Below are 19,400 nucleotides of genomic sequence, written 5' to 3'. Positions count from 1 at the left end.
TGTTGATTTGGTAAAAAAAAAAAAAAAAAAGAAGCAAAAACTTCAGGAGTTAACGAATTAAGAGCATTTAAGATGTAAAAATGTCACATCATTACTTTGACGTGATACTTCACTTGTGTTCTTCAGTTCTTCTTGTCCGACGACGACCACGTGAGCGTCCCCTCCCGGGATCTGGACGTGGTCCCGCAGTCCGCCGTGGGAGCCGATCCTGACGACGGCACGTCCACCGAGTGAGTGCGGCCTTTTTCTTGTTTTTAATCGCGTTTGTGTCTTCACGCTGTTCGTTGCCATGTCTCGGCATCCAGGGGTCCCGCTGTTCGCGTCGACGCGGTCCCCCCCCCCCTCTAATAAACCCGTATATCAGCTGTCGCTATAGACGACGCAGCACACCTCCACAGAGGCCGGGATCCACCTATGACATTTACCCTCCATGGCCTCACTGTATTGAGTCTTTGGCCGGGATCAAGAAGAAAGTACACACGTCTCGCGGGGGACATTTTTGATGATCTATACATGATAAAAGCTGCTGTCGTTTTGACTTGTTGGACGGTGAGTTCGTTTACGCTCAGGCCTTGTTTGATTTGACTACTTTAATGATGTAAGCTGTAATTTAAAGGGTTAGCTTTTTCTAACTAACATAATTGCTCTTTTAGAATTTAAGAAAATTGCATCCACTTTATCTCTTGTCAAAAAATAAATAAATTATATACAGTAATCTGGTTGAAAAGACAACTAAAATGTGTCCTAAAAAAAAGGAAATCAAGTGGACACAAAAGGCTAACAGAGCCCAGAGAGCTTTTGACATGGCAGAACAGCAACAACAAAAAACAAAAAAAGACCTGGGATGAGAAAACCTATGGTTCCTTCATTTGTTCTAAACTGTAAAAAAAAAAAAAAAAAAGGATTTTGTCTTCTTCCAGCAAGCCCGAGTCGTCAGACGTCCCCGGCCCGCCGCATCCGGACCACGCGCCGCTAGCCCGCGCGTCCTCGACGGGCCGCAGCTACGACCTGCAGGATCGGCGGCGAACCGGCAACATGACGGGCGCCGAGCAGGCCAAGTACCAGCGCATCGCCACCGACGAGAGCGAGGCCCAGACGCTCGTCTCCGCCGACCTGGACGGCATCAAAAGTGAGTGTGGAACATATTGCTGACGTTACTTTGGATGTTATTGCGGTCCACTAGCTTAATGCTAACGCTAAATAGCATCTATGTTGCAATTAAACCACACTGTCACTGTCATGTTTTCTTTATCTTTTGCAAAGAATGACTCATATTAATTTTGTACTGAGTCTTAAACTGCTCTCAGGTGGCCAATATTGAATAATGTTATTATTGCGGTTCGGAAAAAGGATGGATGGATGTTTGTGTAAAGTACTACAATTATGAAATGCCGTTTTTCTCAATGTCAAGTTTGCCCTCCCCTTCCCCTTGTTATGAAATTAGCCCTTCCCGCTGTCAGCTGAGGCCCCTGGATGGCAGCCCGAGCCCACACGGTGGTTATTAATTGCCAAAGCCGGGCTGACACGGGGTTCACCAACCCGATTAATTAGCGGAAGAAAAGTCGGAAAAAGCCACAGCGGTGGGGATGTGCGGTCATTATGGGGCTTCGTGGCACAAGCCTCCCTGCAGGCTCATCACATCCCAGCATAAAACTGTGGTGGGAAGTAACCAAGTACAAATACTTTCTTACTATTTATTTTTATTACTTTTGAACGTGTGCGCTTAGTAAGTCTTGTTCACCACAACAAAGTTCCAGCCAGCCCGGTGCTTTGCTATCTACATTTGACATTAGCATAACAATTAGCATGGCTTCACTGTTGTCGCGTAATTAGCTACAGCTGGTCCTCCTTTCGTGATGACGCTAGCTGTCAGAAGTGTAGCTTATTAGAGAGAAAGAAAAAAAGAAAAAGAAAAGTGTAGCTTATTAGTGACTTAAAGGAGCGTGTTTAGCCATGCTAGTGAGCCCGCTACAGCTCGTAGCTGTAGTTAGCTTAGCGCCTAGCATACTGTAGGCCATTTGTAAACATTCAATTTTCTTTTTGTACTTCTATTTTACCAGTTTTTTTTTTTTTTTGCAAGTATCTATGCTTCTACTCAAGTACACGGTATCCGTACTTTTGCCACATCTTCCATAAATCATCCTGGGAAAGCGGCTCCGTGCCTGGCTGCTGGTCAACAATAGGAATTATTAGATGGCCGGTACTCCCCTTTTGTTCCACCCTGTGCAAATTAACACTACTGTGCACTGATCTGCTCTGATGGCTTCAGGCGGGTGGGGTCAGGCGCCGGTCAAGAAATGACCACTTCCCCCCCAATTGGTCCAAACACTTGTCGCATACTCACCTGTGTGAGCGTCGAGGGCCCGCCCTCTCCCTTCAAGAGCCGCCCGCCTCCCGCTGGCCGGGCCTGGCGGATGTCTCGCGTGATGGATCTGCCTCACTTTGGAGACTCTCAGTCCTTTAAAGGGGTCGTGGAGACGATCACAGGCCAGTTTTAGATGAGTCAGTCAATGCAGAAGAAAATCCGAAGCATCACAGTTTGTTACATAGGACCTACTAGCGCAGAAGGTAAGAACATTAGGAGATTCTTTCAGTTGTCAATTTAATGAAGTGATTCTCAAAGTGTGGGCTCCCTCTAGCGGTTTGTTTAAGATTACAGTGCCAACTTTTATTTTATTTTTGATCTGCGTTCACAATACATTGGCACTAAATCAAAGTCTCTGCCACCAGGCCATCGCTTCGAAGATGTCCCCGGCGTGCGCAGACACCTGGTCCGAAAGAGCACCAAAGGCCAGGTGGTGCACACGGGCAAGGACCACAAGGAGTCCGCCGCTCGCAGCCGCAAGCAGGACCGCACCCCGCACGAGGTAAAGAATACTCATCAATACTGTAATGCAGTAATAAGGTACCTCTGGACAGTCCAACAAACGTTTTAGAGCGTTCCTAAAGTTGACACTCGATGGTGCTATTTGTGATTAATTGCCACTTCCTGCGATCATCTCCGGGGTGGAATTTGGGTGGCTGATTAATGATGAATGAATGAATTCTTTCCTTCCGCACCAGCGAACAAGGGCTTAGGCAACCGGACACCGGCCGCTGCTGCCGTTATGATTTATTAACGCGCACACACAAATTCTCATACGCGGCCAGCCCGTCAGCTTCGATGTCCGTGTCGGCCTTTCAGTCCTCTCTCCTGTTCCGTCTCGCTTCCCCGCACCCTCAGCCGACGCCGGTGATTCTGTATCGTTCCTTCTCTCGGCCCAAAGGCGTCCTGCTGGACGCGGGCGCTGGCGCGTTGGCGGCCACGTACAAGAAGGTGAGGTCGGCCAGGTGTGATTTCCACCCCCCCACAACCCCTCGTGTGAGCGTGATTTCACAGGCATGCGGGCGGGTTCATCGGGCTCGTTAGCATGAAGTGACACTTAACAAACGTTGGTTGTTTTTGGCAAAAGTTGCTTTGTTTGTTTGTCAGCACGACATGTGGAGTGTTATAAAGGAATCACCTGGTTGCCTGGACACTAGCCACTTATACAGGTATAAGGAAAATTAAAGAACTTATTATAACTTATATTGATCCCTTTGTAAAACAATAGGGGTACGCCCACTTTTTTTTTTCATTTACTTGTATATAGCCATTTTTCCCAAAATGTGTTAGTTATAAAAAAAACAATTTTTAAATCATTTATCTCAGGAAATAATTGGTTGAATAATTAATTTCAAGTAATGCAATACAAATACTAGTAAAACTATTTTTATGAATGCATTACAAAAAAATTTTTTTTTACTTTTTTGTGTTTTCCCTAAAAAAAAAAATTTTTCATCTCATCTATGAATGATCTGGCCCATCTTTCCATTAAAAAAAAATCATTTAGCCATTTTCCCCTAAAAAAAAATCAACAAAAAATTCTTAGTAAATAGTTGGTTAATTTACTTTATATTACTGTTGTAAAAATATATACATTTAAATCTGTTCATTTTACGTAATAATTGGTTATTTGGTAATCATTAAACTTTTTTTATTTTATTTTATTTTTTAAACCTATTTATAGATGGCCTGGCCTATCTGTTTGTGGCTCTTGAGCATGAATGTTTGCCCACTCTTTTTTTTTTTTTTTCTTTAACAGGAGAGCTCAGTATTGTTCATTCGATTTGACATCATCATTGCTCTCCTTTTTTTTTTTTTAAAAAAAAACCCCAACAAATCAATTAAAATTTTTTTAATAAATGTTGTTTTTTTTCTTTTTTCTTTTTTTTAAATACATATACATATATATATATACATATACACACATATATATATATATATATATATATATATATATATATATATATATATATATATATATATATATATATATATATATATATATATATATATATATACTTTTTTTTTTTTGTATGTGTATGTGCGTGTGTGTGTGCGTGCGTGTGTTTGCCCACTCTTGACTGGCATCGATTTTTGCATGGCCACTTGTTGCTAGGCAACATTCATCGTTTTTAATTATAGCTGTCAAACAGACCAGTGACAACAAATGTCTGACATTTACCCCCTAAATTCAGTTGTATTTTTTAAAAAATTAAATTAGCAATATTTTTGGGGGGAACAAATTGCTTTTTTTAATTAGTTAAAAAAAACAACTTTCATGTGCATCGGTCACATGATTCAAAACGCTTGCGAACGGCTGCTTTTGAAGAACTCACCAAGCGTGCGACCTGTTTTCACACATACTTAATTCACAAGCACGTTAGTTTTTTTCCACGCGAATGACCGTGTCGTCTGTCGTCCCCCCCCCCCCCCCCCTCAGGTGTTCGTGGAGCTGAACGAGCTGACCATGGACAAGAACCAGGAAATGCAGTGGAAGGAGACGGCCCGCTGGATCAAATTTGAGGAGGATGTGGAGGAGGAGACGGATCGCTGGGGCAAGCCGCACGTGGCCTCGTTGTCCTTCCGCAGTCTGCTGGAACTCCGCAAGACCATCGCGCATGGTAAGAGGCTGAAACAAAGTGGAATTCATTCAAAGATCTTGAACTCATTCACTGCCATTGACGGCTATAGACGTCAAAAATTCATTTGAACTATTTCTATTAGTTTAACTTTTTTTTCCCACTTTTGTTAACAAGAGTATGAAAACCTAGGGGGAAAAAATTATTGTACATTTAGAACAGATATAAAATTTTCGTGAGTTCACTAGTGAAGTCATGCAATTAATTACAATTAAAAAAATTCATCGCCTGACGCCCCTCATTTTTAATAATCTTTTCTTTTTAATCGCGTCAGGCAATTAAAAAATTTAATTGTAATTAATCGCATGACTGCAATAGTTAAGTCATGATTAATTACACATTTAATATCTGTTCAAAATGTACAATACAATTTTTTTCTTGTTTTTTATATTCTTGTTAACAAAAGTGGGAAAAATTTTAAACTAATAGAAATAGTTCAAATTAATTTTTGACGTCTATAGCCGTCAATGGCAGTGAATGAGTTTTAATTGCCACAGACAAAAAAAAAAAGTGGTGGTATTAATCTAAAAATTGACACATAAAATACCCCCCAAAAAAACCATTGGATATTTAAATGTCAAAATGTTCAGCAAAATAAAATGTGTCATTAAATTGTGTGTTTGTGCAGGTGCAGTTCTGCTGGACTTGGACCAGAAGACCCTGCCCGGCATCGCCCACCAGGTGGTGGAGAAGATGATCATTTCCGACCAGATCAAAGCCGAGGACTGCGCCAACGTCCTGAGGGCCCTGCTGCTCAAGCACAGGTGAGCGCCAATCGCATCAGCCCCCCGCCGAGCTCATTTCCTCCCGCCGGAGACCCCGCAAATTCCTCACAGATTAAACTTTGTCAAAGAGTCTGGAAGAATCGCACACACACCTCCCCTCGGGATGTTTGCCCTTTTGTAATGATTTGGCCCAACCGCCTCTCCCCCCCAGCCATCCGAGCGACGACAAGGATCACAGCAGCAGCCCGTTTCCGCGGAACATATCGGCCGCCAGCCTGGGCAGCCTCATGACCCACCACCACACCGCCAACCACGCCCACCCGCCCGAGCCCTCCGTCACCGACCCGCTGATGAGCAGCGCGCACGCGGCGGGCGACTTCGACGCGCACATCGACGTGGAAAAGAACGACGTGCAGGTACTTTTGATGCACGGTAACGTGATAGGGACCAAATAAAAACAGCCCCCCCCCCCCCAAAAAAAAAGACACACACTTATTTCACAAAAGCAACAAAAGTCATTGCTAGCTTAATGCTAGCATAATGCAAAGTGCTATTGGCATGCTAATAGTTAGCATCAATAGCTGTAGTTTTGAAAACCTTTAAGCAAAAGGATGCTCTAAAATCTCCCGCCTCTTCAACAGAAAGAGCCCACCGTGGTGTCGGGCATGCATCGCTCCAAGTCCAAGCACGAACTCAAACTCCTGGAGAAGATTCCACAAAACGCCGAGGCCACTGTTGTCCTCGTGGGTGGGTCTCGTCGATCTCGAAAGCAACAAGCGGCTGTTGAGTCCTCTTCCAAAGTGTTGACTGTTTGCGCCGTGTTCCAGGCAGTGTCGATTTCCTGGAGCAGCCCACCATGGCGTTCGTGCGGTTGCAGGAAGCCGTGGAGCTGGAGTCGGTGCTGGAGGTTCCCGTGCCGGTCCGCTTCCTGTTTGTTCTGCTGGGGCCCGCTACCACCAGCATGGACTACCACCAGATAGGACGCTCCATCTCCACGCTCATGTCCGACAAGGTACATACCTGGAGATAATGTGTTTTATCTTTTTTTTTTTTTGTCCTTTCTTATGGAAGCGTATTGCTTTTACTTGAACAAAAAACCTGTTTCTGGCAAATTTGGGGGGGAGCTGTTTGAGTAATTTTTAAAAAAAATTCTGTTTTGTTGGATTTTTTTCTGATTTTGTGAGTAATTTAAATTTTAAAAAAAACCCGCTGATCTTCAGTTTTTCTAAATATATATCTTTCAGTTTTATTATAATTATGTTTTGTTGTTTAGATATTTTAGAGTAATTTCTGTTTTTCTGAGTATTTTTGGGGGGGGTTTCTGATTGACTTTTTTTCTGATTTTTGGGGGGGATTTCTGAGCAATTTGTTTTCTGTTTTTTTGAAGATTTTTTTCTGTTTTGGGAATATTTTTTTCAGTTTTTCTGAGTAATTTCAGTTTTTCTGAAGATGTTTTTTCTATTTTTCTGGTGATGTTTTTTCTATTTTTCTAAGTGTTTTGTTTTTCTGAAGATTTTTTCTGTTTTTCTGCGAAATTTATTTTCGTTTTTTTTGAATATTTTTTTCTGTTTTGGGAATTTTTTTTCTGGCATTTTATTCCATTTTTTTTCTCAATAACTTCATAAATAATTTTCATAAAAACAGAAAAAAATGTTCAATAAAACAAACTTTAAAAAAGTACACAAAAAAACAAAGCTCTTGCCAAAAAATAATGAGAAAAGCAAGAGGGTTTTTTTTCCCAAGTGAATGCAATATGCTTTTGTACTTTCTCCTTTCAAAGAAAATTAATGCTTAGTTGGAGCTGACCTGATCTACAAAATATTTTGAAAAAAAAGTAATATTGTGATAAATTTTCTATTTTAAGATGGTCATTTGAAACTTTCTAATTTATTTATTTATCCAACAATGAAATGAAAATCTTGTTCATCCAGCAATTCCACGAGGCGGCCTACATGGCAGACGACCGCCAGGACCTCCTGAACGCCATCAACAGCTTCCTGGACTGCAGCATCGTGCTGCCGCCGTCGGAGATGGGCGGCGACGAGCTGCTGCGCTCGGTGGCGCGATTCCAGCGGGAGATGTTGCGCAAGCGGGAGGAGGGAAAGCTGCTGGCCGACGAACCCAAGAGCCTGGAGGAAAAAGGTAGAGCTTCAAAATGGCCGATGACTTACGAAGGTGAAGTAACCTCCCCCCGTCTGCCTTTCCCACCAGAAGCCCTCATCACGCCTTTCAAGAAGTCCGACGACCCCTTGAAGCGCACCGGCCGACCCTTCGGCGGGCTGGTCCGAGACGTGAGGCGGCGCTACCCGAAGTACGTCGGCGACTTCAAGGACGCCCTCAACAGCCAGTGCATGGCCGCCATCATCTTCATCTACTTCGCCGCCCTCTCGCCGGCCATCACCTTCGGAGGCCTGCTGAGTGAGCGCCGCCACAGGCGCGACCCCCAATGAGCATTTCCCATCAATGTGTGATGTTAAATTAGCGTTCGTATGCATGCGTTGACAGGCGAGAAGACGGACGGTCTGATCGGCGTGTCGGAGCTCATCGTGTCCACCGCCGTGCAGGGCGTCGTTTTCTGCTTGCTGGGAGCGCAGCCTCTGCTGATTGTGGGCTTCTCTGGACCCCTTTTGGTCTTTGAAGAAGCTTTTTACTCTGTAAGTACTGAATCCTAGAATGTAAAGAATCAAACCGTTTTTTTCCCCACATTTGCCGTTGTGCTGCTCTTGGCCACCAGGGGGCAGTATAATACATACATACAGACAGATGTACACGGAGACAGCAGATTCCAATATTTTGGACTTATTTAAGGCATATTTATTGAGTTACACATTTGCAAGTGGGTAACATCCCGTTTTGTGTCCCAGTTCTGCAAGTCCAGCGACATGGACTACCTGACGGGCCGCGTCTGGATCGGCGTGTGGCTTGTTGTCATCGTGCTCGTCACGGTGGCCTTCGAGGGGAGCTTCCTGGTGCGCTTCGTCTCGCGTTTTACGCAGGAGATCTTCTCCTTCCTCATCTCGCTCATCTTCATCTGCGAGACCTTCATGAAGCTCGGCAGGGTAAATAACGAGCGCCAAAAAAAAAAAAAAAAAAATCAATTGGCTCGCCGGCGCGTTTGCGTCTGTGACGCTAAAGCGAGCGGACTTAATCGCTCCTGGACAACGTTCAGAGCTAGGGGCTGAAAAATTAGTGGTTTTTTTTGTTTTTTTTTAATAAGTGAAGCTCAAATCTCCACTGACAGATTGGACTTGAATGTTTATTGGATGGAGGGTTTATTATCCAGGCTTATGTTTTTTTTTTTTTTTTCCATGTTAGTCTGTGTGACTCAAAGGTAATTGAGCAAAAGCTATGGCAGTAATAATCACCGGATTTGAACTCAATCCAAACAGAAGAAAACATGGAGGGCATCCAAATGATTTTTATATACATAAAATGGACGGTTGGATTTGATATATTTTCTTGTCACCTGGCAGATTTTCAAGCAGCACCCCCTGAAGCGCTGTCCCCTCGACCCGCTCCTTCCTCTGAACGACACGGCGGCCCACAACGCCTCCGTGGAAGACGTCACGGCGGCGCCGGGCAACGTCACCGCCGTCCCCGAGGTGACCAAGATGGCCGGCCCGACCGACGAGCCCAACACGGCGCTGCTGTCGCTAGTTCTTATGGCCGGAACGTTCTTCATCGCCTTCTACTTGCGCAAGTTCAAGAACAGCGCCTTTTTCCCCGGAAGGGTGAGAAGACGAATAATATTGATTGAGAATTAGGACGATGAATGAAATCATGGAAAACGCCGCGCAACTTGGTCCTCAGCTACGCAGGCTTATCGGCGATTTCGGGGTGCCCATCGCCATCCTCATTATGGTGCTCGTGGACAATACTTTAGAGGACACGTACACGCAAGTAAGACGATACTAATTGCAAGCAGGTGGCTTCGGAGGGAGTCAATCAGACCTTTTTGACTTGTGCGTAGAAACTGAACGTTCCACGGGGTTTCTCCGTGACCAAACCCGACAAGCGCGGCTGGATCATCAGCCCGCTGGGTAGCGACGGTCAGTTCCCCGTCTGGATGATGTTCGCCTGCTGCCTGCCCGCTCTGCTGGTTTTCATCCTCATCTTCATGGAGACTCAGATCACCACGTGAGTGGATGCAAACCTGTCAAATGATTAGTTCAAATAATCAGTATTATTATAGTATATTAATAGTATTAGCTAGAATGCTAGTCTAAATAACACGCTAGCAGAAACAGAACAGAAACTTTATTTTAAGAAATATTACAGAGGGTCATCATTTTTATGGCTGGTTTAAAAAAAAAAAATCAACGAAGTCTTACAAGTCGGCTAAAAAAATGTATCTAGAAACTCCACCATAAAAGGCGTGTTTCTACACGGACCTTTTTTGAAGACGCACTCAGTGGACAGGAAGTTATTGAGCTCAATGTGGCTAACAGGTTGCTTACTCGTTTACCCATGGACTATTATTGAAGCATTCAGTGACTTTTAAGACACTATTAATTTTGTAATTTGTTAACTGGTTAGTGTTTGTTTACTTTAAATGGCGATAATGGTGGCAGTCGCTAGCGCGCTAATGCTAATCGCGTTTGCTAAATGCTAAGCGTTTAGCATAGGCTAATTTTGCTGGTGTTTAATAATGCTCATGCAATTAATAGTTATATCCACTCATTGCAACTCATGGTGTATGTGTGAACTAAATGGTGGTTAGTGTTTGTTTGCCTTAAATGCTAATCGCTAGCGCGCTAATGCTAATCGCGATTGCTAACCGTTCTACATAGGCTAACTTTGTTGGTTAATAATGCATATGTACAGAAGACAATAAAAATAATTTTTAAAAAAAATCAATATTGACAGCCCTAATACTTTTCTCCCTACAGATTGATCGTAAGCAAAAAAGAGCGCATGCTGGTCAAGGGTTCCGGCTTCCATCTGGATCTGCTCCTTATCGTGGCGCTGGGCGGCGCCTCGGCGCTGTTCGGCCTGCCGTGGATGGCGGCCGCCACCGTGCGCTCGGTGACGCACGTCAACGCCCTCACCGTCATGAGCAAGGCTGTGGCCCCGGGAGACAAGCCCCGCATCCAGGAGGTCAAGGAGCAGCGCGTCACGGGGCTCCTGGTGTCCATCATGGTCGGTGGGTGTCAACCCGATTTTGGACCCCGATCAGACAAGCCAAACCCCGAGATGGCTCCAGGCTGGGTCACACTAAGGTGTCTTTACTGGGATTCGGTCCCGTCTGTCCGCAGGCTTGTCCATCGTGATCGGCGACCTCCTGCGCAAGATTCCCCTGGCCGTACTCTTCGGGATCTTCCTCTACATGGGCGTGATGTCACTCAATGGCATCCAGCTGAGTGAGCGGATGCTGCTGCTGCTCATGCCGCCTAAGTACCACCCCGACCACAGCTACGTTCGCAAGGTGGGAACCACATTCAAGTGATTATGAGAATGGTTGAAGGTATATTGTACAAATAGACTGGTGGAAAGTGACTGAAGTGAGGTTCCACAGGCTGACAACGTAAGCAATGTCAATCGACTCTGACTCTTGGAAGGAGCAGAATCTCTAATTTGGGTCCTGATCTGAGCAATTTGGGGAATCACTGTAGAAACAGACTGTAACGTCAATAGAGTGAGGTTCCCAGTTCATGCATAATTTCACCTCAGTTTTTGGTGCTCTAGGGATTTGTGTAACTAATAAACTCACGGTCACGAGCTCAAGTTTTTCAAAGATATTGCTATATACATTATGGAGTGAGGTTCCCCAGATGACAAAGTTAGCATATTTTTTCATATACTGGGAAGTTTTGGTCCCGGAGAGAATCCTTTCTTCAAATTTGGGACTGGCGCTTAAAAAAAACGTTGAGTCACCCTGTCATAGGAACTGACGGGTGGAAAGTGAATGGAGTGGGGTTCCCCAGTTTGTGAGTTAATTTCACCTCCATTTTGGTACCTTAGGAAGTTTTGTTTGTCTGGATTTCTTATTAGGATCTTTATTGTTTTGCAATTTGGGGATTTTTTTGTGATAGAAACGGAGATAAAGAGAATGGAATGTGGTTCCCTACTTAGCTTGTCAATTTCCCCCATGTGCTTTGTAGACCAGCCTTTCTCGATGTCATGGCAACATGTGAATCTTAGTAAATAAATGGAGTCAAGTTCCTCAGCCTGGCGAGGTTGGTGTGTCAGTTTTGTTATCTTGGGAGGAACTTAAATAAGGGTCTTAAATAAACCTTTTTTTTTTTTTTTTGAAAGCTTGCCATTGAAACAGTATAAATGGAGTGAGGTTCCCCTGGGTGGTGAAGGTAGCACAGTCAATTTCCCCTTAAATTTTGGTCCCGTTTTTTTTTCTAACCTAGATCAACACACCCCAAACTATGTCAATGTTATGGAATTTTAGCAAGTGAATGGAGTGAGGTTACCTAGGCCCGAAAAGTTAGCCTGTCAATTTTTTTTTTTTTTTTTTTTTTTTAATCTTGAAGCTACTGTTTTCTTCACCAACCTTACCCAAACTTAGGGTATGGTAAGTCAATTTATATGTTGGGGATGAACCGAATTCTACTTTTCCCATTTCCTACAGGTTCGAACGCTGCGCATGCATCTGTTCACGTGCATCCAGATGGTGTGCCTGGCCGTGCTGTGGGCCGTCATGTCCACGCAGGCATCGCTAGCCTTCCCCTTTGTGCTCATCCTCACCGTGCCTGTCAAAATGTTCTTGCTGCCTCGCATCTTCACCTGCCGCGAAATGCTCTGCGTACGTAACCCTAGCGCACCGTTTCATTTGCAATTGTTTTTTTATGATCGTTTATTCTGTCACGTATTCTTTTGATGTCTTTTTTTTTGAAAAAAAAGCTCAATTGTGTTTCCAGCTGGACGCGGACAACGCCGAGCCGACGTTCGACGAGCGCGAGTGTCACGATGAGTACTCCGAGATGCACATGCCCGTGTGAGCCCCCGTCACTCGTAGCGCCACCCACTGGGAGGCCCCCCCTTCGGCACTCGCACCTACGTCCTCACCTGCTGCCTGCGTGTCGTGTACAACAAGCGCTTATAGTGTACTTTAAAAATATATATATTATTAATTGACTGTATTTCAGGGGATTCAAAAATTGTGAAACATTTACGCCCGATCGACACACAATATGATTGCTTTTTTTTTTTTTTTTTTTTTTTAACCCTGAAAGGTTTGCTCTGATTCACATTGAATATGTGACGAACGTACGGGGAAAGTTTCCGCTGTGTTCGCACACTGACTTACTGCTGCCTTACCAACAAGTGCCTTATATGAAGGAACTACTAGAGTGTGTACTTAGAGGACATCTGGACGCCTCGCTTTTCACTTTACTCGACGCTAGTAGCACTTTTTTGTATTTTAAATGAAGACACCAAATCAAAAAAAAAAACTGTAATGCTGTGTGATTGTTTTTAATTGTCAAATCTCCTAACATTATTATTTGTCGTAGCGACTGGAAACCTACAAGTAGTTTTGTTGTCATTTTCCACGTTTTGTGTTTTACAATCAAACGGCTGAAACGCAGCAGTTGAGAGGCGGTCCCTCCGCTTTTTGCTGCGCTAAGTTGTAGTGACCAGAAATTATCCCCCCCCCCCCCCCAAATGTTCTCAAATACATCACATATGACATACACTGTACATTCTAAATTTGCGATGAACACAAAGTACACTGGTTTACCACGACATGTTGCTTGACTTAGCTCGATATATCGTAGCTTACTAGTTAGGCTGGCTAGCTTGACAAGCTAACTGGGCAAGATATTAATTAGACTATTCAAACAGTAATTGTAAAGATGTTTGCTTGACAAGTTAACCTTCAGCAAATGAAAGCTATTATTATATTAAACAAGCTAGTTTGACAAGCTAATGCACAAGCTACTATTTGTTCTGTTTAAGATATTGTTAGGCTAGTTAGCATAACAAGTATACAAACAAGCTACTTATTTATTATTTTATCATAGTCTAGCTAGCTGAACAAGCTAATTTGTGAGGAAATATAGACAAATAGGCAACTACCGGTAGTTGCGCCCTAACTTGTCAAAGAGAGCTAGTCTTGTCTTAGCTTACAGGATCGATTCGAGCCACCTACAATTTTCAAACTAGTTTGTCAAGCTAGCTAGTCTGTCCATTTTAGCTCGCTGGTTTTCTTATCAAGCTAGCTAATCAAAAGAGCCACCAGAACATTTTTTTCAAGACACTACTTACATCAGTTCCGTATTTGTTTGTCCCGAATAAAATATATTTTTTTGTTATCGTTATTCAAGCACAGAGCGCAGTTGCTGGGGATATTAGTTTGTGTTTGTTTGTTTTCGAGAATATTTAGTAGTGCCAAACAGTCCATCCATCTAACCAACATTCCACCTTTTGTCCTCAAATGGCTCTTCAATTTGTTGTTGTTTGTCTAAAATAAGTAATGGTGTCCTGTTACTCAAGTTTCTTGTGACATCACCAAAAAAAGTGCCTGCGGGACCATGAAGTGGTGAATTAAAAGAGATTCATATTTAGCTGTTGCATTACAAGCATTACTGCTTGTTCTTATTGGGGATAGATAAAAACACACATATACATACACGTGTCGTTTTAATGTTTGCTTGTGAATGGTGTGAAGGTGTTCTGTGTATGTCTCGATGATGATGAAACATAAGAGGCCACTGTCGAAGCTCCCGTGTACATTGAACGCTTCAAATATTGATGACAAATAAAAGCTATTTTCTATTTATTCCCCATGTCACTGGTCCATTTATTTGTCAGTCGCCACATTGGGTGACTGAATTGTGTGTATTTGTTGCTCAGCACATCGGCATCAGTTTGATAGATCTCTGAAGTGGGTCTGACTTGCTTGCTTTCTGCTTAACTTGGTTGTGATTTATTCCACATCTGCTAAAGAGTTAGTTACACTTCCTCATTCTGTATTTGGGGGAGGAAAAAGTGGGCAGGTTTTTCCCGGTACAGAAGGAGGGAGGGTGGACCAACCACCACAACACAAACAAATCTGGGACGACAGAAGATGGCCGTTTTGTTTCTGCTGTTCACCGTCGGAGGAGCTTTGCTGTGCTCCTCCACCGAGGCACAAGAAGCTTACGGAAAGCTCGAGGAGACGTTCAAGAAAGGCGTCAACATGTCCCTGGAGAAGCTCAGCGAACACGCCGGCATCCAGAACCATTTTCTCTTCTTCCGGAGCGTCACGAAGTCAAACGTGGAGGTCGGTTCTTGTCTGTCCATCGTGTGATCGATTGTAGAATGGTAACATGCTGTCTGTCCAGCTTGTAATACCACTTTTACACCACCTCCGCCGATGGGGCGCTAATGATTAGTGGTGGTGACAAAGCGGGTAGTCAACAACTAGCAAAGAAGAATTGAGAGTTTTGAAAGCATTAAGACACATAATTGTGTGTTTTATATTTACTTTCAAAAACAAATAAAAACGAATCTAATAAAGACTATTATGTGTTTGTATCACATCATTACTGTTTTAAATGTAATGGTCAAACGACACTTCAACTAACTTGTAATACCACTTTTGCCTGTTACTTTGGGGGCGCTAGTGAGTAATTGAGTTGAAACACATTACAGTTATGCTTTACATGCTGTTTTAAAACCATAGAAATGACTACAGGGAAACTTGATGTACCCCAACATTTTACATCCCATTGTCCTACCCAGGCTGGCTTTGACGTGGTTTTCATCTACCACCACTTCTACCTGAAAGCCACCAGATGCCCGAAAGGAACTGTGGACCCGGCGGGTTGCAGCTTCAGGAATGACGTCGTGGGTAGAACACCAAAACAAAAACGTGGAACATGACAACCTGGCTCGCTTGTTCTCACCTGTTTTCTTTTGGGGCGGGGCATGCAGCCCATGATAGACTGCGCCATTTGCTACAAGACCTTTCAAGGGGTCATCGAACCAGAGCCCAAACCCTATCTTAACTGTCTCCACAAGCCCTCCGTGACTCAGGTGGGTCACTTGCTTGATATTCTTTGCTAAGTTAGCTCCTTTTTTTTAACATTTTGCCAACTTTCTTTGTGTTTTTGATGTGCGGGCAGGAGGTGCGAGTTAGCCGAATGGAGCATTGCAACAGGTTGGCGTACAGCAACGGTGCCACAAACCTTCTGGCCTCCACCGGAACAAAGTAATACAGCCATGGCGGTGAGGAGCGGGACATTACCAAGGGAAAAAAAAGAAAAAGGAATCATGTTTGATGAGTGCCTTTAAGGGGTGTGGCCTAGTAAGTGATGTCAGCATCTGATGTCGGGTCAGTCAGTTCATCGGTGTGAGCTGTAGTCTACAGTGTCTCCTGAAAAGTTTTGTATTTGCGTCTTGGACTGTTTGTCGCGTTCAATAAACGCCATCACCGTACCTTCATTGCTCCATTCTTTTTTTTCTTTTTATTCTTCACTCCAGCAACAGCAAATCCAACATTTTGGCTATTCAAGTTTTACTGACAAAGCAGCACAAAAATTGATCAAGCAAAGTAGTAATTTGGGGCATTCGTATGTCACTGAATTAAAATGAAAAAACAATGCTTAAGAAACTTGTCATACCACTTTTCTCCTCATGAGGCGCTGTTGAGTCAATCTTATAATGTAGATAAGCGCTGCACAAAAGCAACATTGGAGTTGACATTGGCAAGTGTCCGAATACCCAAAGTTCATCTTCTGCAGACTTGTTGGTTTGAGTGACTTCATTTTTCATTGCTTTATCAGTTCTAAAGCATTAAAAACAAAATATCTTATGTCTTTCGTTCTTATTTATTTATAGACGTGTACCAAAACGTGTTCTAATTGACGATTCAGAACATCCGGGCATTTCTGATATTGCTCCTTTTACACGGTGTAAACAAACGGCTATTGTTTTAGCCTGGGACGAGCATACAAACCAGGCAAATTGTTATAATACTCAAACGACATTTATTTCATCATATTTAAAAAAAAAAAAAAATCATCACAAATGAAATTACAACGACCCAAAGTCCAATACTTGAGCAAAAAGCTTCCTAGTTCCTTTCACCGAGTTGGCCGCCATTTTGACTTGTGACATAACCTTTTAAACATTTGCCCTGAAAAAACAAAACTGAGAAGAAAACAAAAGCAACGGTTGTTTTGGGTAATATCATTAGCATTTGATTCTACTACAAGTGAAGGGGAGATTTCTTAAAATTGGAATCGTTTATAACTTGTTTTTCCTCCCATTCTTTTTGTTGGGTGTAATTCCACTATTGGCCATTAGACAGCGGCACAATATCTCATTTGACACTAAAGTTAAGTATATCTTCGGCCGTGAGGTACTAAATTTGTTTGGATGAATTTTGATTTGTTTACTATAAACACATACAGGGATTCTTTGGTTTCTGTGGAATTATTTTAATATTGGTCCTGATTGCTTAGAGAACTAACTTTTTTTTTTTAAGTGGCACTGCCACTTAGTGTAAAAAGTGAGAAAACCAGTAGGCCTACAGAAGAAGAATCATTAGTCTGAAAAACAATTCAAATATGTCCACGGGAATCCCACTTGGGGTTCAATTATGTCAAATATCCCTCAGCACGTTAATGATGCAGCGCCAGTCGATCCATCCAAACACATCAAACGACTTCTAAATTGTAAGCTGGCGGCGGGTCACGTCAAATCCAAGTTGTGAAAGAGGATTTATGCCATTTGTGCCCTCTGAGGGACCAATGACGTCCAGTAATCCAACTGTGTCATAACGAAAGCGTTTGTCATGCATGCCTGTTTTCAGAGCATGTTTTTGTCTGGACTCGCTCTGAACCCCCAAGGGAGGATGGGGGGGGGGGGGTGGGGGGGGGGGGGGGGGTGGGGGGGGTGGTGGGTTTCCAGGAAGAGGGAGGAAAAAAAATGTTGGCGTGGGAGCCGCTCTATTGAGTCCAGGATTTGTTTTGACACAGCAGATCCACACAAAAGGTTGTTCACCCCTCGGTGTACTCAGTTGCACTCTCCAGTAAGATGGCGGTGGTGTTGCTGCTGCTGCTGGCCTGCGTCGGGGGAGCCGTGTGGCGGCCGGCCGAAGCCCAGGACGCTTACGACCTGCTCCCGGCGGACTACAAGAAAGGCGTGGACCTGGCTTTGGAGCATCTCAACTCCCACGCTGGCGTGCAGCACCATTTTCGCTTCCTGAGGAGTTTGGATAAGTTGGACGCCGAGGTAACCTCAGGGTCTCACTCTGGAGACCAACCTTGTTAAAAAAAAAAAGAATCGTGAGAGATTGTTTAAAAATATCTAGAGAGAGAATCGAGAAAAGCGAGATCTTAGTGTCATATCCATTCACCATATTTTTTATACACACATTTATCTATGGGATATTTTAAGAGGAAAATATGGGTGTTGGAATGAACAAGGGTACCCTGAACGCAACTTGGACTTACATGTTGACGTCTGAGCTGTGTTGCACTCAAGGATCCTTGTAAATTCTAACTTCAACTTCGCTTGTTTGACATTACATTCGATCAGTTGAAAAGCAAATTGTGAATTTCAGACTCATCCTAATTATTGTGGGATGTATCAATTGATTAAATTATTGATCAAAGACACTTTTATCACTCCCGTCCGATTACATCAAATAGAACCAAAGTTGACTGCTGGAATGAACAAGAGTACCCTGAAAGCAACATTATATGTAAACAGTGTTTTATATAGTACATAATAACCCAATTGTACCTTCTCAGTGCTTCTCAATTATATTTTGCTACTTACATACAGTACATATCATACATTTTACTGATTTGCATGCATTTCCTTTGCAGTGTGGCTTTGATGTGAAGTACTACTACCATCACTTTCAACTGAAGCCCACCCGGTGTGCCAAAGGACCCACGTCCAGGACGCAGAGATGTCCCTTCCGGAACGACAGAGTGAGTACAGAATAAAAAAAAAATAATAATGTTGAGCAAAAATATTCATTGTGTTAATTTGATGATGTCATTGCAGCCTCTGATGGACTGCGCGGTGTGTTACAAGACGGAAGAAGACCAAATCAGACCAGATCCAGCGCCTTATGTTCACTGCATCCAGAGACCCAGACTCACTCAGGTACGCTATAACATTCAGAAATATTCTTTTTAAACCCAAAGACACAAATAGGGCTCTGCCATTGATAGTTGCTAAAAATGGATTTTCTCCTGAAATTTCAGGACATGGTGACAACCAGGACGGAGCACTGCAAACAAATGAACTACAACACCGGAGGCCTGACACTGTTAGCGGTGCAAATGGATTAAACATGTTATGAAAATGAAAAAAAAAAACAGCTTCATAGATAAGAGCCTAGATAAGAGAGAGTTCATGCTTATTTTATTGCAAATGAAATAGCTTTTATACTCACATGTAAGACTTTTATGTGCAAAATTTAATATGGCTACATTAAAAATGACATTTACTAAATCAAAATGGCTGTCCAATAAAGATTAGGATCACTTTTGCTTCATGACTACCTTTTCCAGTGTTGTAACATATTGATTGCATTACTGACTGTAATTAAGTACAATAGTCATGTACAGTAGTGATACTTATGCTTAGTTTTACCCAAATACTGTTGGCAGCCATTTTATACAAAACTGCTTCTCTCTTTCTTTTTTTTCCTTCATTTTTACGCAGCACAACGTTACTCTGCCGTGTATGTCTAACATTTGCCTTCTTCCTATTCAA

General features: G+C 43.0%; 3 protein-coding genes across 7 annotated transcripts in view; all 3 read left to right on the top strand.

The window, feature by feature from the left end:
- slc4a2b (solute carrier family 4 member 2b) overlaps nt 1-14,460 on the top strand; it is a 35,158-nt gene extending 20,698 nt beyond the window's left edge. For 3 of the 5 annotated variants that reach the window (XM_077554133.1, XM_077554135.1, XM_077554134.1), the window contains exons 6-24: nt 127-230; nt 921-1,129; nt 2,731-2,867; nt 4,806-4,986; nt 5,633-5,768; nt 5,941-6,145; nt 6,371-6,476; nt 6,557-6,741; nt 7,661-7,871; nt 7,941-8,147; nt 8,235-8,383; nt 8,594-8,788; nt 9,203-9,460; nt 9,540-9,629; nt 9,700-9,866; nt 10,619-10,872; nt 10,985-11,154; nt 12,310-12,483; nt 12,582-14,460. In XM_077554133.1, coding sequence (XP_077410259.1) covers nt 127-230; nt 921-1,129; nt 2,731-2,867; nt 4,806-4,986; nt 5,633-5,768; nt 5,941-6,145; nt 6,371-6,476; nt 6,557-6,741; nt 7,661-7,871; nt 7,941-8,147; nt 8,235-8,383; nt 8,594-8,788; nt 9,203-9,460; nt 9,540-9,629; nt 9,700-9,866; nt 10,619-10,872; nt 10,985-11,154; nt 12,310-12,483; nt 12,582-12,815 — 3,372 coding nt within the window. In that variant the 3' untranslated portion in view covers nt 12,816-14,460. Of the gene's footprint in view, nt 1-126; nt 231-920; nt 1,130-2,053; nt 2,569-2,730; nt 2,868-4,805; nt 4,987-5,632; nt 5,769-5,940; nt 6,146-6,370; nt 6,477-6,556; nt 6,742-7,660; nt 7,872-7,940; nt 8,148-8,234; nt 8,384-8,593; nt 8,789-9,202; nt 9,461-9,539; nt 9,630-9,699; nt 9,867-10,618; nt 10,873-10,984; nt 11,155-12,309; nt 12,484-12,581 lie in introns of those variants that run through there. The other 2 variants (XM_077554136.1, XM_077554137.1) reach the window with 2 other exon arrangements.
- Nucleotides 14,461-14,696: 236 nt separating this feature from the next.
- On the top strand, nt 14,697-16,100 carry LOC144040183 (uncharacterized). The gene is made up of 4 exons (XM_077554139.1): nt 14,697-14,943; nt 15,405-15,509; nt 15,597-15,698; nt 15,788-16,100. The coding sequence occupies exons 1-4, from the start codon at nt 14,749-14,751 to the stop codon at nt 15,875-15,877; spliced, it is 492 nt and encodes a 163-aa protein (XP_077410265.1). The 5' UTR covers nt 14,697-14,748; the 3' UTR covers nt 15,878-16,100.
- A 1,498-nt stretch (nt 16,101-17,598) lies between these two features.
- Nucleotides 17,599-19,182, top strand: LOC144040287 (uncharacterized). The gene is made up of 4 exons (XM_077554377.1): nt 17,599-17,900; nt 18,500-18,607; nt 18,684-18,785; nt 18,887-19,182. Exons 1-4 carry the CDS (start codon nt 17,703-17,705, stop codon nt 18,971-18,973), a joined length of 495 nt encoding a protein of 164 aa, XP_077410503.1. The 5' UTR covers nt 17,599-17,702; the 3' UTR covers nt 18,974-19,182.
- Nucleotides 19,183-19,400: the final 218 nt, after the last annotated feature.

Source organism: Vanacampus margaritifer, chromosome 20 (genome assembly GCF_051991255.1).
Source record: "Vanacampus margaritifer isolate UIUO_Vmar chromosome 20, RoL_Vmar_1.0, whole genome shotgun sequence".
NCBI classification, from domain to species: domain Eukaryota; kingdom Metazoa; phylum Chordata; class Actinopteri; order Syngnathiformes; family Syngnathidae; genus Vanacampus; species Vanacampus margaritifer.
Note: the sequence above shows the minus strand (reverse complement) of the source record. Positions and strands in the feature narration are given on the sequence as shown.

Coding starts and splice junctions, on each gene's coding strand:
- LOC144040183 (XM_077554139.1), top strand. CDS start 14,749: ATGGCCGTTTTGTTTCTGCTGTTCACCGTCGGAGGAGCTTTGCTGTGC. Junction 14,944..15,404: donor TCACGAAGTCAAACGTGGAG/GTCGGTTCTTGT, acceptor TGTCCTACCCAG/GCTGGCTTTGACGTGGTTTT. Junction 15,699..15,787: donor ACAAGCCCTCCGTGACTCAG/GTGGGTCACTTG, acceptor ATGTGCGGGCAG/GAGGTGCGAGTTAGCCGAAT.
- LOC144040287 (XM_077554377.1), top strand. CDS start 17,703: ATGGCGGTGGTGTTGCTGCTGCTGCTGGCCTGCGTCGGGGGAGCCGTG. Junction 18,608..18,683: donor GTCCCTTCCGGAACGACAGA/GTGAGTACAGAA, acceptor ATGTCATTGCAG/CCTCTGATGGACTGCGCGGT. Junction 18,786..18,886: donor AGAGACCCAGACTCACTCAG/GTACGCTATAAC, acceptor CTGAAATTTCAG/GACATGGTGACAACCAGGAC.